Below are 19685 nucleotides of genomic sequence, written 5' to 3'. Positions count from 1 at the left end.
TAGGCTGATGTCTCAACACCAGTTATGATTGTCTCAAGGAAAATCTTGTTCTCATTTGTAAAATCCGACAGCTCTTCACAGATTGCCCTCATGAGGCGTGGGATGAGCTTGGAGGCAACATGATGCATTCCAAGATATTGTAGCAGGATTTCATGACATGATCCAACTGAAATGGACATGATCCAACTGAAATGGACATGATCCAACTGAAATGGACACGATCCAACTGAAATGGACACGATCCAACTGAAATGGACATGATCCAACTGAAATGTTGCTTTCTTCTGTAATCTCTCTGACAGACTGAGTGGTACACACAATTTCATTGACATTCCCTCAAGAGCGTCATTGGTATTGTTGAAGGGCGTCCTGGATGAGGATCATCTTTAACTTCTGTCCAGCCATTTTTAAACCATGTGAACCAGTTGTAACACTGAATATGGGTTAAGCACTCTTCACTGTAAGCTTCCTGCACCATTTGGTGAGCCTCTGTCAAGTGGTTCATTCATTAACATTTCTAGTTGTGGACAATGCTTACACTTCTTGAGTTTCATGCAAAATTTAATGCAGACATGTTACTCCTCTAGCTCTGCCATCTCGAAATTCATTAACTGTGTGACACAATGTTCTCCTTAATGTGGCACTGAACAATAACTAACAGACATACAACATTGGACCTTCTGGCAGTTACACATTAAACACAGATGTGTGCACAGATGCCAGCTGCATTTCACTCCAACACACCATTGGTGCAAAATTAGGAATGCTCCAGAATTTTTTGAGCAGACCTCATACTTCCATCCAGCCTTTGGTGTGAGTTTATTACATGTGCACCACTGCAACTGCAGCATGTCATGTACAAAAACATTAGCTAGCAGGAAATGTTTTCTGATCAGGCGTTGATGAGCAAATGGTGCAAGTTGTTGCAGCCTGCCCACATTATGCAGCTCCCCATGGTTTTTTGTCAATGTGGCCAGATCCACTGAATGAAATGAGAAAGTATGTTCTGATGTGTCACTGGAAGTGGTTCTTTACTGGTGAGGACATCTGCTGACACTGACACCACAATGCTTCTGGCATGGCACAGCTGTTTGGGTTCGCTGTTTTGGTCGCTGACCAAAATGGGTTCCGGCAATCATTGAGAGTCATCACAGCCAATGCCTCTGCATCATATGCACTGCTGAGGGGTGGGCGTCATGACATTTTGACCAGCTATGACCTCATGTGGGCAGATGTGCACCAGGAGATCCTCCACTAACCTCAACTACTCCTCCTGCTCAGCTGTCTCCTACATCTTGGCCAGTGCCCTTGTCTTCTCTGCTGCCACTACTGATGCCTTCAGGACTATCCCCTCTGCTGTGGGTGCCAAGATGAGACTCTGGTTCCCATTCTGTTGCAGCCGATACCTTCGCCACTGCCACCTCCATTGCAGCCATTTTCGCTATGGCCTTCTTCACTGGGGTTGGACTTAGACATGGAAACAGAAGCTGTGCCAGCATCACCTGTCTCTTATAGGGGAGTGGGCGCTGCACTCGACCACACTTGCGGTGGGGGGGAAGGCGGAGGGGGGGAAGGCGGAGGGGGGGGGAAGGCGGAGGGGGGGGGAAGGCGGAGGGGGGGGAAGGCGGAGGGGGGGGGGGAAGGCGGAGGGGGGGGGAAGGCGGAGGGGGGGGGAAGGCGGAGGGGGGGGAAGGCGGAGGGGGGGGGAAGGCGGAGGGGGGGAAGGCGGAGGGGGGGGGGAAGGCGGAGGGGGGGGGGGAAGGCGGAGGGGGGGGGGAAGGCGGAGGGGGGGGGGGGGGGGAAGGCGGAGGGGGGGGGGGGGGAAGGCGGAGGGGGGGGGGGAAGGCGGAGGGGGGGGGGGGGGAAGGCGGAGGGGGGGGGGGGAAGGCGGAGGGGGGGGGAAGGCGGAGGGGGGGGAAGGCGGAGGGGGGGGGAAGGCGGAGGGGGGGGGAAGGCGGAGGGGGGGGGAAGGCGGAGGGGGGGGGGAAGGCGGAGGGGGGGGGGAAGGCGGAGGGGGGGGGGGGAAGGCGGAGGGGGGGGGGAAGGCGGAGGGGGGGGGGGGAAGGTGGAGGGGGGGGGAAGGCGGAGGGGGGGGGGGGAAGGCGGAGGGGGGGGGGGGAAGGCGGAGGGGGGGGGGAAGGCGGAGGGGGGGGGGGGAAGGCGGAGGGGGGGGGAAGGCGGAGGGGGGGGGGGGTGGAAGGCGGAGGGGGGGGGTGGAAGGCGGAGGGGGGGTGGAAGGCGGAGGGGGGGTGGAAGGCGGAGGGGGGGGGGGTGGAAGGCGGAGGGGGGGGGGGGTGGAAGGCGGAGGGGGGGGGTGGAAGGCGGAGGGGGGGCGTGTGGAAGGCGGAGGGGGGGGGGGGGTGGAAGGCGGAGGGGGGGGGTGGAAGGCGGAGGGGGGGGGGGTGGAAGGCGGAGGGGGGGGGGGGGGTGGAAGGCGGAGGGGGGGGGGGGGGTGGAAGGCGGAGGGGGGGGGGGTGGAAGGCGGAGGGGGGGGGGTGGTAGGCGGGGGGGGGGGGGTGGAAGGCGGAGGGGGGGGGGGGGTGGAAGGCGGAGGGGGGGGGGGGGGGTGGAAGGCGGAGGGGGGGGGGGTGGAAGGCGGAGGGGGGGGGGGTGGAAGGCGGAGGGGGGGGGGTGGAAGGCGGAGGGGGGGGTGGAAGGCGGAGGGGGGGTGGAAGGCGGAGGGGGGGTGGAAGGCGGAGGGGGGGGTGGAAGGCGGAGGGGGGGTGGAAGGCGGAGGGGGGGTGGAAGGCGGAGGGGGGGGGGTGGAAGGCGGAGGGGGGGGGGTGGAAGGCGGAGGGGGGGGGTGGAAGGCGGAGGGGGGGGGGGGGGGTGGAAGGCGGAGGGGGGGGGTGGTAGGCGGGGGGGGGGTGGAAGGCGGAGGGGGGGGGTGGAAGGCGGAGGGGGGGGGTGGAAGGCGGAGGGGGGGGGGGGGTGGAAGGCGGAGGGGGGGGGGGGGGTGGAAGGCGGAGGGGGGGTGGAAGGCGGAGGGGGGGGTGGAAGGCGGAGGGGGGGTGGAAGGCGGAGGGGGGGTGGAAGGCGGAGGGGGGGGGGTGGAAGGCGGAGGGGGGGGTGGAAGGCGGAGGGGGGGGTGGAAGGCGGAGGGGGGGGGTGGAAGGCGGAGGGGGGGGTGGAAGGCGGAGGGGGGGAGGTGGAAGGCGGAGGGGGGGAGGTGGAAGGCGGAGGGGGGGGGGGGGGAAGGCGGAGGGGGGGGGAAGGCGGAAGGGGGGAAGGCGGAGGGGGGGAAGGCGGAGGGGGGGGGGTGGAAGGCGGAGGGGGGGGGGTGGAAGGCGGAGGGGGGGGTGGAAGGCGGATGGGGGGGGTGGAAGGCGGATGGGGGGGGGTGGAAGGCGGAGGGGGGGGTGGAAGGCGGAGGGGGGGTGGAAGGCGGAGGGGGGGTGGAAGGCGGAGGGGGGGTGGAAGGCGGAGGGGGGGGGGGTGGAAGGCGGAGGGGGGGTGGAAGGCGGAGGGGGGGTGGAAGGCGGAGGGGGGGGGTGGAAGGCGGAGGGGGGGGTGGAAGGCGGAGGGGGGGAGGTGGAAGGCGGAGGGGGGGAGGTGGAAGGCGGAGGGGGGGGGGGTGGAAGGCGGAGGGGGGGGTGGAAGGCGGAGGGGGGGGTGGAAGGCGGAGGGGGGGGGTGGAAGGCGGAGGGGGGGGTGGAAGGCGGAGGGGGGGTGGAAGGCGGAGGGGGGGGGTGGAAGGCGGAGGGGGGGGGGGGGGGAAGGCGGAGGCGGGGGGGGAAGGCGGAGGGGGGGGGGAAGGCGGAGGGGGGGGAAGGCGGAGGGGGGGGGGGGTAAGGCGGAGGGGGGGGGGGAAGGCGGAGGGGGGGGAAGGCGGAGGGGGGGGGGAAGGCGGAGGGGGGGGGAAGGCGGAGGGGGGGGGAAGGCGGAGGGGGGGAAGGCGGAGGGGGGGAAGGCGGAGGGGGGGAAGGCGGAGGGGGGGGAAGGCTGAGGGGGGGGGAAGGCGGAGGGGGGGGAAGGCGGAGGGGGGGGGAAGGCGGAGGGGGGGAAGGCGGAGGGGGGGAAGGCGGAGGGGGGGAAGGCGGAGGGGGGGAAGGCGGAGGGGGGGGAAGGCGGAGGGGGGGGAAGGCGGAGGGGGGGAAGGTGGAGGGGGGCAATGAATTCCTAGAGTTGGGGGTGGGGGAGGAAAAGTGGTGGGAGAAGGCAGTTTTGGATAGGAAGTATTGGTGTGGACAGGGGAGAAGGAACTTCGGTGCTGGGAGGTGAGGCAGTGGGAAACATGTTTGCTGAGATTTAGACCAGGGAGTCGCAAGAGGCCATGACGTACTGGAGAGACAGTTCCCACCTGCATAGTTCAGAGAAACTAGTGCCAAGAGGGAGTACTCAAAAGGTTTGCATAGTGAAGCAGCTGTTAAATTCATTGATGTGGTGCACAGCATGTTGACAAGTGGACAGTTGAGTTTTTGGTGGACAGTTACCTGGTATGCTCACATAGAATGCTGCACAGTAACTGCAGCCTAACTGATGCATAGCATAGCTGCAGATGTGTGATCCATGGGTGAGGCTATAAGGAAGAGACTTTTTGACATGGAACAGATTACAGAGGTAGTGTTCATTGTATGTGCATTTGATATGAACTGATTTTTAACTTAGCCTCATCTTCCATTCCTAAATCCCACCCCCATGAGTCCAACATCACTCCTATGGAACACACAGTTATCAACATCCTGAAGACCTATCTGTACCTTGTCCTTCCCACAGACAGAGGTTCGGTCATTAGTAGTATTGACTATGTTGTTGAGAGTCTCCACCTACTTTCTGATATCTCTGTGTACAAACCTTACGGCCATGATCCCATCCCTGAAGACCAACAGGACCTTCAGCAGCTCCTCAAGGCCCCAAGTTCAACCCGTGACCTAATACCTGATCCATCTCCCTCCTCACACAACTAAGTCCCGGCACTCAAGACACCACTCACTCTCTTCACTGCCTTTCCACTGTTCTTGTCCCATTGTGGATGTAAAATCCTTGAACACCAACATCACCCATGCTCATGTGAGTGGGGGCTGGGGGGTGGGGTTACGACTGGGCCACGGTTGGGGGGTGGGGGGGGTGGGGTTACGACTGGGCCACGGGTGGGGGGGGGGGGGGGTGGGGTTACGACTGAGCCACGGGTGGGGGGGGTGGGGTTACGACCTTGCCACGGTTGGGGGGTGGTGTTAGGACTGGGCTACCGGTGGGGGTGGGGTTAGGACTGGGCTACGGGTGGGGGGTGGGGTTAGGACTGGGCTACGGGTGGGGGGTGGGGTTAGGACTGGGCTACGGGTGGGGGGTGGGGTTAGGACTGGGCTACGGGTGGGGGGTGGGGTTAGGACTGGGCTACGGGTGGGGGGTGGGGTTAGGACTGGGCTACGGGTGGGGGGTGGGGTTAGGACTGGGCTACGGGTGGGGGGTGGTGGGTGGGGTTAGGACTGGCCTATGGGGGTGGGTGGGGTAGTATGGGGCTGGGTTGGACAGGGTTTGGCAGGGGGAGAACGGGGGTGGTGGAAAGGCAGGAGAGGGAATCGAAAATAGAAAAGAAAAAGTAAAGTAAAGTAAAGTAAAGTAAAGTAAAGTATAGGAAAGTAAAGTATAGGAAAGTAAAGTAAAGTAAAGTAAAGTAAAGTATAGGAAAGTAAAGTATAGGAAAGTAAAGTATAGGAAAGTAAAGTAAAGTAAAGTAAAGTATAGTAAAGGAAAGTAAAGTAAAGTAAAGTATAGTAAAGTAAAGTATAGTATAGTAAAGTATAGTATAGTAAAGTATAGTAAAGTGAAGTATAGTAAAGTAAAGTATAGTAAAGTAAAGGAAAGGAAAGGAATACTTTATACAGATATTAGTAATTTTTGTGTATTGGGCATAGGGGAAATGGCTGTTATTTTCATATTTGATGGGGGGAGTAGAATGGTTGTGTGATATTCCTTAAACATAAGCACTCTAAATTTACCTAACACAATCTTGCCAGAATAATGTACTTTCTACCAATGATTTCCAATTAAAATTACTAAGCACCTCAAAAACTTTGATATGGGCTGTAACACACTATTAGGATCCCAGCAGTACATCTCAGTTTGTTGTCATTTCTAATTGATAAGTACTCCTTGATAAATACTACTATTACATTATAGTTTGCCACAGATGACAATGGACCAAAAGAGCAGATGAACAAAATGGATAATGTCTTCGAAAGATATTACAAGATGAATATCAATGAAAGTGAAACAAAGGCAGTGGAATGTAGTCAAATTAAATTGGGTGATTCTGAGTGAATTGGATTAGGAAAGGCATCACTGAAAGTAGTGGATGAGTTTAGCTATTTTGGCAGCCAAATATTGTTGATGGCCAAAGTAGTGAAGACTTGATACCAAGAAAAGCATTTCTGACAAAGAAGGATAGATTAACATGTAATACAAAGCTCAGGACCAGGACGACTTTTTTGGATGTATTTGTCTGAATTGTCTTCTTATATGGATGTGAAATGTGGATGATAAGCAGTTCAGACAACAAGAGAAAAGAAGATTTTAAAATGTGGTTCTATAGGAGAATACTCAAGATCAGATGGGTACTTAAAAAGACATATGAGGAGGTACTGAATTGAATTGAGGAGAGGAGAAGTTTATGATACAACTTGGGGGGGGGGGATGGAACTGGTTGATATGACATATCTGGTGGCATAAGAGAACAATCAGTTTGTTAATTGGGTTGGGTTGGGTTGGGTTGTTGTTGGGGGAGGAGACCAAACAGTGAGGTCATCGGTCTCATTGGATTAGGGAAGGATGGGGAAGGAAGTCTGCCATGCCCTTTCAAAGGAACCACCCTGGCATTAGCCTGGAATGATTCAGGGAAATCACAGAAAACCTAAATCAGGATGGTCAGATGCAGGACTGAACTGTTGTCCCCCTGAATGTGAATCCAGTGTGCTAACCACTGTGCCACCTCACTCGGTAGTTTGTTAATTGAGGGAAGTGTGTGATGTAAAAACTGCTGAGGTGGATAAAGACATGAATATAGTAAGCAGGTTCAAATGGGTAAGTTGCATTCATTATTCAGAGATGAACAGGCTTGTTCAGAAAGACTACCATACAGCTGCATCAAAAACTAATTCTGTGTATCCAATTATTTTTTATAAATAGGTGATCTGTGCTGTTTGCCAGTCAGGTAGGTCTATTTGTTGCAAAGGAGATTACCAATAAATATCATTTAGGAAAGGAGCTAATTATGCAGTGTATTCCATGTGAAATCTAACTGGAAATACATCGTGACTGGAGCCTTTGTTTGCCTTGTGAAGTCTTAATTCTTTTTCCAATACTAAATGTGCTTAATTTATGAGTATGTGCAGAGATCGAGTATTGGTTCAATAATATCTGCATGCATAGGTGCATTTTAAATCGTGTTTTTAACATTTCTGCTTTCTATATACCAGCTTCAGCTTCAACACCAGGCAGATTCACAAAAGATGGAAAAAGATGGAGGGTTTGGATCCTCTGATCAACTTTACAGATGACTAGAACTTCCTAGAATTTTATGATAGATCTTTCACCAGAATGCAACCATAAAAATTATTGCAGACTTCACACACAGCACTTCTTACAGATGCTGAAGTTGCTATCAAGTTTTTTTGATCAGTTTCCCAGCAGTCTCCTCAGCAGCAAGAGAGAAGCAGTACCCTAATTCTCACATTATGGGGGTTTACTTAACCTGATAGATGAAAGGGCAATTCATCCAGAAAGATGTGCCGTTCAGAAAAAGTGTCCTTTCCTATATCCTGGAGAAATGAAATGTAAAATTTGTATCTTCTGTTATGATCTCCGGGACACAATTACTGCAGCAACTGCAGTTTGTAAGGCTTAATATACAGGTATTGTTTTAGAACATGCCACACCACTGTTTGAGGAAGCTGAAGTTCCTTGCCTGCCCATCTTTTGAGCTTCTGAGGATTCCATGTAAATGCGTCTTTGATATGCTCAAAATTTGCATCAGATTTAGGTGGCCAACCAGCACTATTTTCTTTGCATATGCCACCAACTTCCAAGAATTTTGTATTCCAGCCATGAATCTGCTCGTGTGGAGGTAGGTGGCTTCTTGCAGAATCAATGGAGGAATGTACACTGCACGTAAACAGCATCTTGTCTTCATGCAAATTCCAACACACAATATGATTTCTCCTCTGGTATAGTCACCATATTGCTAACAACAAACAACAGTGCAGCTGTGTCAAAACTTTGAACTTTCCTATATCCAGTGACATCTGCAATTTGGTTCTATCCTTTATAGTTTGTCTCAACTGAAGTCGGTTTCATCTTTCTTTCTTAATCACTTGGTACACAGAAACATTTTGCTCCAATAAGGAGCTTTCAAAAAAAGCAAAAACAGTGCACCTCAAAGTAATTATGTGAATGGGCAGAAATATGTAGATGTAATGTACATGCACAGACAAACAAATGAACTTAATTTCAGAAAAAATTGGATGATTTATTCAAGCTATAGCTTTGCAAACTGAGCAAAACACTAACACATTGATTCAACTCTGACCATTATGCAAATAGTTACTCAGCTTGTCATTGAGTAATAGAATTGTTGGAGGTCCTCTTGAGGAATATACCATTAACATCTGTCCAACTGGCACATCAGATCATCAAAATCATGGGCCCTACCCATAATGGTCCAAATGTTCTCAATTGAGAAGAGATCTGATGATATTGCTGGCCAAGGTAAGATTTGGCAAGCATTGAGACCAGCAGTAGAAACTTTCATACTATGCAGATGGGAATTATCTTGCTGAAATGTAAGCCCAGGGTGGCTTGCCATGAAGGGCATAGAATATCACCAGAATACCACTGTGCTGTAAGGGTGCCATGGATTAGAACCAAAGGTGTCCTGCTATGAAAAGAAATGGCATCCCAGACCATCACTCCTGGTTGTCAGGCTGTATGGCGCATGATAGTCAGGTTGGTATCCCACCACAGTCCAGGTTGTCTCCAGACATGTCTTCACTAGTCATCAGAGCTTAATGTGAAGTTGGACTCATCACTGAAGACAATTCTACTCCAGTTAATGAGATTCCACCCAATTACCAGTGAAGACGTGTAAAACGTGCCTGGAGATGCCCCAGACAGTGATGGGATACTAACATGACTGTCACCTGCCATATGACCCAACAACCAGGAATAATGGTCTGAGGTGCAACTTCTTTTCACATTAGGACCCCTTTGGTAGTCACCTGAGACATTGCTACAGCACAGTGGTAGGTCAATGATATTCTACACCCCATTTTGTTGCCCTCCATGACAAGCCATCCTGGGCTTAAATTCCAGAAAAATAATGCCCACCTACACATGACAAGAGTTTCTACTGCTTGTCTTCATGCTTGCCAAACCTTACCTTGGCCAGCAAGATCACTGATCTCTTCCCTACTGAGGACATCTGGAGCATTATGGGCAGGGTCCCCCAACCAGCTAGGTATTTTGACGATCTAAAATGCGAATTGGAGAGATATTGGCACAATATCAATCAAGAGTGCATCCAACAACTTTATCAGTCAATGACAAGCTGAGTAATCACATGCATAAGGGCCAGAGGTGAACCAGCATGTTACTCATGTGCTGAATTTGTGAAGTTCTTTCTCTTGAATAAATCAGACAGTTTTTACGAGGATATGATCGTTTGTTTATCTGTACATGCACACCACCTCTACTAATTTCCATTCCAGTGAAATAATTCCTCTGAGGTGTGCTTTTTTCTCATAAGAGCATATTTGGAAATATTAGCCAGTTGTTCATGGCAAATCGTTTATCATAAAATTTTGACTAGTCTCACTACATACAACTCAGTACTTCTCTTATATTTCATTATTTCAGCGTACTATTTCTAGGTTGAAGAATTCTAAGACAAAGATAATTTTATGTTTTTGTAACTACAGACAGCTCATAACCTCAACTGGAAAACCCAGACTCTAGATTTAATGAAGCATCCCAGTTCAGCCACATCTACAATGTGTGTAATTACTGCTACAGCTGATTTAAAAATAAAGACCCTATTTTATTATGAATATTTACATTCACTTATGAGATACACTATTTTAGGAGGGCTGGAGGGAGGGGAGGTTGGGAGAGGGTAGTAATATTTGCAGATTACTGGAATACTGGAACATGTGATGATATTCATACCTGTTGTTAATTCTAGAACATCCTGCAGAGACAGTTTTCAAAAAAACTTGATACTTCAAGAAGCATTTCACAATCTACACAGAGTAATTAATTGCTATTATCATTACCAGTATTTCTATTTTCTTGAAAATAATTGAAAACAAAAATATAACAACACTACATGTGGTTAATATTAACAGTGAAGGGAGTCAGACACATGGGCAGATATGCATTCTGCAACCTGCTACAGCATATTAGCTGTATTGTGGTTAACATGATGGTGTTCAAGACTGAACTGAAGACCTTTGTGTTGGGCTGCTCCTCTTCCTCCTGACAATGGTGTATTAAATATAATTAATATTAGCACTGTAATAATTTAGCCTTTCAAAAGCTAAGTTGTTTTATTGTGTATAATTTAAATAAAAAGGTACATTTTTGTCCTCTTCCCACATTATAAAGAGCTCAAATAATATATCTCGTGTACTGAAGCTCCAGAAGAAAATATCAGAAATATGTGCACTGCACAGCAAAGAGAATCATGTCGCCCATTATTACAGAAACTAAACATTTTGGCTGTCCCCTCCCTATACATATATGAGCTAATGATACTTCAAGCAATCAAAATAGAAAGTCGTGAGTAACAAAAGGAATCAAAATTTCTAGTGAGAGAAACAGATTTCGCCAATATTGCTCCAAAAAATACATAGTCACTGAAGAATTTTCTGACTATTGTAAAGCCTACAAAAAAAACTTATCTTAGAGTGATTAGGCAGGCAAAACTTTTATGGAATGACAATTTCATAAGAAACTCTTCAAACAAAATGAAAACTATGTGGAAAGTTATTAAAAAAGAAACTTGTAGTTCAACACCTAAAAAGGAAAACATTACTCTAACACTTAACGACTCTAAGGTCACAGATCCATACACAGTTGTAAACAAGTTCGATGAATATTTCACCTCACTAGAAGAAGATCTCATTCAGGCAAACTGCAAGGTATCGTTCTTCAATTCCACCAATACGTCAAACAGCACTAATGCTACAATGTTTGTTTATGAAACAAACCCTGATGAAATTAGGAACATAATAAAATTGTTACCCAATAAAATCTCTAGTGGCTATGATGAAGTACCTGACCTCATATTAAAGGTGTGTGCTCCCCATATAGTAAAGCCATTATCAACCATCTACAACCAATAATTAAAAACTGGCATTTTTCCAGATGCTCTCAAAATAGCTAAAGTCTCACCATTACTAAAGAAAGGTTCCCCTGATTTAGTATCCAATTATAGACCATTATCCATATTAAGCATCTTTTCAAAAATCCTGGAAAAACTGTTTTATGACAGGCTTATAAATTTCATAAAAACCACACACCAATCAGCATTCAACAACATGGTTTTAGTAAATCTTTATCCACCCAGACAGCAATTTTTGAACTGTTCGACCACATACTGAAATCAATTGACCAACATAATATAGCTGCAGGTATATTCTTAGATCTCTCTAAAGCCTTTGACGTACTAGATCATAAAATACTGCTTGCTAAATTGGAAAGAAGAGGAGTAACAGGTGTGGCTCACAATTGGCTATGCTCTTACCTACAAAACCGCAGACAGAAGGTATCACTTCAATACGATATTAATGTACAGAATAAAATAAATAACACAGTTTTCCTCTCGGAGGAAAGAACAATAAGATATGGTGTTCCCCAGGGTTCTGTTCTAGGGCCACTACTTTTCCTCATTTACATAGATGATCTTGTTGAACGTATGAGCTCACAAAAAACTATCCTGTTTGCTGATGATACAAGCATAGTGTTGACTGGATCTAGCCCTGAATCCATTCAGACAATATCTGACAACTCTATGAAAAAACTTTGAGTGGTTTAACAAAAATTGCCTAATTGTTAATAGTGGGAAAACTGTATGTATCAACTTCCATCTAATTCCCACATCCAATCAAAAAACTATCCAAGTAAAGTTAAATAATGATAAAATTGAAAATGTAAATGCAACAAAATTTTTGGGTCTATGGGTCCAACAAAATTTAAAATGGGACACACTTATAAACAACTTATCAAAGAAACTCTCATCATTGTGCTATGGACTAAGAATACTAAAATCTACTACAAGTAAATCCACACTAATGCAAGCATACCATGCGCAGTTCCACTCATTGCTCCGCTATGGAATCATCTTTTGGGGAAATTCAACTCACAGCACAAATATATTTAAACTACAAAAAAGAGCTCTGAGGATAATCCGTGGCCTCAAAAAGCTGGAATCCTGTAAATGTCAATTTATAAAACTTAATGTTCTAAGCATCCCATCCCTATTCATTCAAGAAACAATCCTATTCACGAGGGAATACCTCTCAAAAACAGGCAAATTAATCCAAAACAATGATATACACGCTCATTATACCAGAGGGCAATCTAATATCCATCAAATGTTCTCAAGGACATCATCATACCAAAAATATATAACACATCTGGGTGTCGTATTACACAATAAAATTCCAGAACAAATAAAAACTGCTCCAGATCCAATATTTAAAAATAAACTAAGGGCATTTCTGACAAAGCACTGTTTCTATTCAGTACAAGAATTCCTGGGAATGAAAAATTATAAAGTTCCTTTGTAAAATACTGTGATTAAAGTAAAACATTCTGTAGGCAAAATAATAACCTAATTTCTACTATATACAACTATGTTTCAGTTTCACTTCCCAAAATTTTTTAACTCGCTTTTTTAATGTACAAGTACACATTCTATTAGTATTAAAACTTAATTGTCTGTGAAATATCAATGTTAATTTCATGTTTAATGTAGTTTTTAAATGACATTGTCCTTCTGTTGTGTTTCCAGTTGACATTTTCACTATTCTGTAATATCAGTGATTATTTGTGTAAATTTAAAGTAGCACTACATTGCCTACATGTTTCTTAGTTCCCCATGTAAATTGGAGGAGGAGGAGATTAGTGTTTAACGTCCCGTCTACAACGAGGTCATTAGAGACGGAGCGCAAGCTCGGGTGAGGGAGGGATGGGGAAGGAAATCGGCCGTGCCCTTTCAAAGGAACCATCCCGGCATTTGCCTGAAGCGATTGAGGGAAAATCACGGAAAATCTAAATCAGGATGGCTGGAGACGGGATTGAACCGTCGAAATGTAAATTGTTTGTATTCTCTGTATGTGAAGTTACTATATTCATCAATGAACAATTTTGTGTACATTTTTTAAATGGCAGTCCATTGCCTATTTTTTTTTTCTCCAAACTACATATTTGTTAAGAAAAATGACTTGTCCTATATCATGTGTACTTTGTACAATATGTGATCCACACGATAAATAAATAAATACAAATACACAACAAACTGGAATTGTTCACTATAAACCAATTTGATCATCCATACAGTACAAGGAATAAAGATAATTTTATGCTTCCCGCCCATAGATTGAAATTATATGCTCAGACCGCACAATATATGAGGATGAAAGTCTACAACAAACTTAAAGGCAAAAACATTCTAAACATGGAACTAGGGATACTGAAAAAGAAGTTACATGAAATTCTTATGCACAAATGTTACTACTCATTAGAAGAGTTCATGGAAGATGAACTGATAATTTGAGCAGAATCCAATCGCAAATTGGCGTTATACTGTGAAAAAAAATTGTCCATTATCAAGAAACATATTTACCTATGCTGGAAAATAAGAAAATATAGATACTGCTACATAAATTAAATATAGTTTTAAAAATTAATATTAGATTTTAGTTTGAAATTTTTTATGTGTCTCCTGTACCATAATCACATGATTTGTAAGTGTATGTTACGAGAGTAATAAATCACAATTCGCCCACATGGCAGGATTCATGAAATATTAATGATAAGGTGTATTTTAAAATGTACAGCATTCAGATATGAAGTGAAATCAAGTAAGTTCTTGTAACTGCTGCTGATGAAGCCTGCCTGCCTGCCTTAGAAAATAAACAATTCCTTTTCATACCCATTGCATCTGTAGATCTATGTTTGTTAGTACATAATATGACAGAGTTGCCACAAATGTTTATTAGAGCATCATGTAAAAATCTGAAGTAAATCAGTCAAGATCTCCGAGATTTTTGGTAACAAAGTTAAACAATGACCTGTCTTTATATATTAGTACAGATTTAATGTTAAGTACTATTTATAAAGTCAGACTGATAATGGAGCATTTCATGTCACTTATGGCTTCATGTCAGATCAGTATAATTCAGAGTCTGTGTAGGTATTTACATACCCACGGGCACTGTTCAGGTAGTTCAGTCAACTGGGACTTATTTGTTTGAATGTGCATGTTCTGTACTATGTATGTGTGTGTGATTTGGAATTAAAAAATACTTTTTTTTACTAATGGCGAGATTGAAGCAATTAAGTTTAAAGAAGTTTCTCATAATGCTAATACATTCCTTTCCAAAATGTTTAAAATTATCTACTTGGTAAGTTGTTTTCCTGATAGCTGACAATATAACATGCCCTAAGTAAACATATAATAAGATAAATATGTTATGTAGCTTTCATAATGGAGAAGCAAAGAATGGTTCATTACAACAATCATTTTCAAACATGTTACCTGTGTTCCTTCATCTAGTAAAGCTCCTGCTTGAACTTTTGCTAGGAATGCATTATGTGCTCTAATAACATCATCCAAGCCTTCTGCTTGCTGCACTTCCTTGTTAAATGCCTCCCAGGAGCATTCCAATACCTCAAATAGGGTGTAGTACTGCACTTGATGCACGAAGTGCACCATTTCGGAAATTAAGAGATGTAATCTCTGCAATAAAGGCTTCATTCCAGGTAGACATTTCATCTGCTTAGCAGCTGTCAACTGTCGTTTGAATGCCAGGCTTAATACAAATTCCATTCTCTTAGCTCGCCAAAGAGCATTGAACAGCATCAAGTACATTGACATATTCATAGCAAGAACCTGTACAGAAACCAAAGTATCATTTACTAGTTTTAGCAAGAGGTATTCCTTTACAGGTTTTTATTGCTTGAACTGTCTTTCATTACATTCTACATCTTAAGTAAAATTGTGATATCATTTCATGTTTTCATACTGTTGAGAAATTAATGTTGTATTTGCTTGTTTCATAAAAGATTATTTTACTTTTTAGGGTAAGATTACAAACAATTCATGTATGTAACTACAAAAAAACTTCAGAAGACATTAAGCTCATTTAATTCTGAGAACAGGCTTAAGTCTTTATGGAATGTAGTGAAATGAGAGGGAGGACAAGAAGTCCTATATCCGAGTAACATGACTATTGATTTTAATGGAAGGGCTGTGAATGGTCACACACAGCAGGTATGCTTAACAATCATTTCATAAGTGAAGTAGGAAATATAGGGTAAGTACTTCAACAGAAAAATCAAAGCAGTATGTTGATAAAGCAACTCTCATGAAATTCAGTCATGTTGATGTCTCATCCAGCTATTCTGAAATTAAGAGTATTATATATTCTCTCAAAAATTGAAGCTCATCTGGATTTCATGACATTTCTAACAGATTACTGAAGATTTGTTGCCATATAATAATGGATATCTTTCAACACATCCAAAGGAACACAATGGCAAACCACCTCCACTAGGACCTTGCCTAGTACGGCAGTGCAGGTTACTGGCATCGTTCCCCTATCATCATCATCATCATCATCATAACCCATCATCACTAATTCAAGGTATTTTTTCAGAGAAATGAAGTATGTCATTGTTCAACCCCTTATAAGAAAGATAGCAGGAAAGATGTCAAAAACTAGCAACCCTTTTCACAACAGGAATCTTCCAAACTTTATGAGAAGGTGATGTTTTCTATTAGAGTATCCCACTTGTGTGACACTAATAACCTCAGTAAATCAGTATGAATTTCAGAAGATTTTCTCCACTGGGAACACAATTTACACATTCACTCACAAAATTTTACAAGCTTGAAACAACAAAACAGCACTGGTTGGTAATTATCTATGATTTATCCAAGGCATTCGACTATGTGAATCATAACATTCTCCTAGTTAAAGTGAGGTTTTGTGGAACTGATTGTGCAGCCAACCAATAGTTAGTATCATATGTAATCACAAGAATGCTGGAAGTTGTACTTAATAATTTAACCAGTTTATGCAGTGGAAAATTTTCTGATTGTAGAGAAATAACCTATGGGCTTCCACAAGGCTCAATCTTAGGTCCACTGTTTTTCTTATGTGTGAACAATCTTCCGTCTGATATATAACAAGCAGAATTAGTTCTTTTTGTGGATGATTCTAGTATTTTATTCAACCCAAACACACAAACAGGAACAGAAGAAATGGAAATTAATGTTTTTAAAAGTATTATTGAGTGGTTTTCTGCAAATGGTGTCACTATCAATTTAAAAAAGAGACAACATATTCAGTTCTGGACATCTAAAGGTACTATACAAGGCTGTTCCAGCTTGAATGGCTGCCTGTGGGCAGCTGGTTGCCCACAGGTAGTAGTTATCAGCAGTGGACAAACAGGTAATGTGCAGTCAATCAGGCAGCCAGGCTGCAGCATGTGCGACCATACTGCCATGGCCTCACGTCTGCCAGCAGGGATGAGAAACTTTTCACACATGCACAGAATATGTGCAGTAGGGACACCTGATGGATAGGCTTTATTTACTAACTGCACTTATGCCTATGTGAGTTTTTGATATCTCCTAAGCACTGTGCCCCATGGGACGTCACTGGAACAACTTCTACTACATCAGTTAGAATTATAGCACAAAGTGAGGACGTAATAAATATGGTGGGACCTCCAAAAATTTTTAGGTGTCTATACTGGTGAGAATTTGAACTGGGAAACACACACTTTGGAGCAATTAAAACAATTTAGTTCAGTCACATTTGCTTTTCAAATCATTGTAAATCTTGGGAAGATGGAAATCAGTAATTTGACATGTTTTGCACATGTCATTAAATTATTATTAAGTAATAATTATGTACATATTTACAGCCATATTAAAAAAAGAAAGAAAGAAAGAAAGAAAAACACCACCTGCAAATAGTCAGCATGTAGCTACGTTAACACATGAATGTGTATTGTGAATGTAAAATGACGTGTTCCGCATCATTCTGATGAACTGTACAAATGATCCGAGGGATATGAAATTGATTAACCAATTAATCAACAAATAACACTAAGTGTATGGCTATAAGTATTTCACAAGAGAGTCCTCAAATAAAAAGTTCTTGGTATACTTGTGTCAAACTTGGGTAAAATTGCAGTCTTTCAATGATGGCAGTCAGTCAGCGAAAGCTTGGGATTTTACCCAAATTTGATATGGCATTTTTACTGTTTTGCTGATGAATTTTTACTCACAAATTTTTATCTACCAGTACAATTACTTCAAGAGTCTATGTGAAATGCTCCCTCCTGAATTCCTAAAATACAGGTGTGAGATATAAGCCTTCGTTAAGTTAAATACCCCATCTATAGCCCATGTTTCAAGAGAGCTCTAGATAAATTAAGTGTCACATACAAAAGAAACTTGTAAGAACAATCTTACCATTATGTGTCAGAATATTAGAGGACTTTAAAAAACCACAAAGTTAATGAACATATCTGTTTAGATGATAGAAACTCCCGAAAGGAAGTTTGTGTATCATGTCTTTCTGAGAGCCCTATATATACAGGGATGCATTTGTTAGGTGTGTTGCAAGATGTCTTCTAATCTTCTGCAAATAAAATATCTACAAAATAAAAAAAAATCATCATCAAATCTTTCCTTGGAGTAATAAATCTATAAAATGTGTGTGCCACAGTCATTCTGTAACAAAAAACGTATTGCACACTCTTAATTGTGTTTGCTTTTTTGCATCTAAGGGGAGGAGAATCACACAGAGCGGTTTTGTGAAAGTTGGAAATATACTTTAGTGTGCCCCACAAGAAGAAATCTTAAGAAATGTGGTGCTACTCATTGGGAGTTCAAATATTAGATTGTTGATGGTACCCCTTGGGAAAATAGCAGGATAAGTTTGCCTGGAGGTCTTGGTTCAAATGGCTCTGAGCACTATGGGACTTAACTTCTGAGGTCATCAGTCCCCAAGAACTTAGAACTACTTAAACCTAACTAATAAGGACATCACCGTAGCAGTCGCTCGGTTCCAGACTGTAGCGCCTAGAACCACTTGGCCACTCCGGCCGGACTGAAGGTCTTGTCAGTGATGTGGAGGAGTCTGTGCTGGCAGCTATTTAACAAACTGTGTGCAATCAGTTGCAAATCATGGCTAATGCCAGGACGAATGTATTGCCCGTCACTTGCACTGAGGCCATCCTCAGTTATTTCCAGTAGTTGTCGAATTTGTGAAGGCAGCTAGCATCACATGCAGGGTGCAGACTAAGCTCACTATTTGTAGCATCATATCCACAGTTGAATGAAATCTCTTATTTCGAGCAGTGTGAAAGATCTAAATTTGATGAGTAAACAATTCCATGATGACAGTGGAAGTAAATTTCTTGACTTCTGCTTTTGGCCATAAAACTGTAGGCCTGCCCCAAAATTTTTGAATTGGTTAACGTAAGAAGAGGGTACGCATGATCCTAAGGCTGTGATAGCATCAGTGACTTGAGGGGTTATAAGAACCATTAAAAAACATAGGAAAATATTCTTATTTAGCACAAGAAACCAATATAAATTACAGAGTATCTGAATACTCAACATAGAATATTCAGTGTTGGGGATGAAGACGTGCAGCACAAACAGATAAAATTAAAAGGTGTCATTCAATAGATAGAGAAGTATGTACAGAGCAAGGTTTTCTGGGATGGGAAATGTCTCCCATGGTTTAAAAGCCACATTAGAAAATTGCTACTTAACCATAGAGAGCATCACGGATTTAAAAATGACAAAACCCAGCTGTCAAACAGAAGCTTAACTAAGCAGAAAATGATCACAAAGAGAGCACTGAATTATTTTGAAAGTAAAATTTAGCAAACTGGTGTGACTAACAACCCTAAACAGTTTTTGTCTTATATCAAATCAGTAAGTGGATCAAAATTATTTATTCAATCACCTAGGGACCACACTTGGTACTGGAACAGAAGATGACAGAGAGAACGCTGAAATGTTGAATTCGATATTCCTAAATTGCTACATCACTGAAGATCAATTCAATTATCAAACAAACTTCAAAATGGCCGATATGGAGAAGTAATCACACAATGAAAAAAGCAACTACAAATGAATGGTAGCAAAAAAGCATATCGATGAGATGAGATACCTCTAAGATTCTACAGACATTGTATGAAGAAAACTGCTTCCCTTCCACCAGCAGGTTATTGTAGGTCACTGGAGCAATGAAGGGTACCTAGCGACAAAAAAATTATTGCAGCTCATTTCCGTTTTCAAGAAGAGTTGTAGGGCAGATGCAAACAGTTATATGCCTGTGTCACTGACATCAATCTGTTTTAGAATTATGGAGCATGTTTTATGCTCATATACACTATGTGATCAAAAGTGAACATACACTTTTCATATTAAGTGCATT

At 44.0% G+C, this 19685-nt stretch overlaps 1 protein-coding gene across 1 annotated transcript in view; it reads right to left on the bottom strand.

Moving 5' to 3' along the window:
* The window catches only part of LOC124556300 (gamma-tubulin complex component 3-like), a 249300-nt gene that overhangs the window by 48651 nt on the left and 180964 nt on the right, over positions 1-19685 (bottom strand). The window contains exon 9 of the mRNA XM_047130275.1: positions 14756-15109. Within this exon, the coding sequence (XP_046986231.1) occupies positions 14756-15109 (354 nt within the window). The remainder of the gene's footprint in view (positions 1-14755; positions 15110-19685) is intronic.

This window comes from Schistocerca americana, chromosome X (assembly GCF_021461395.2).
Source record: "Schistocerca americana isolate TAMUIC-IGC-003095 chromosome X, iqSchAmer2.1, whole genome shotgun sequence".
In the NCBI taxonomy this organism is placed as follows: Eukaryota; Metazoa; Arthropoda; class Insecta; order Orthoptera; family Acrididae; genus Schistocerca; species Schistocerca americana.
The sequence above is the reverse complement of the archived record's forward strand: the minus strand, read 5'-3'. Positions and strand labels throughout refer to the sequence as shown.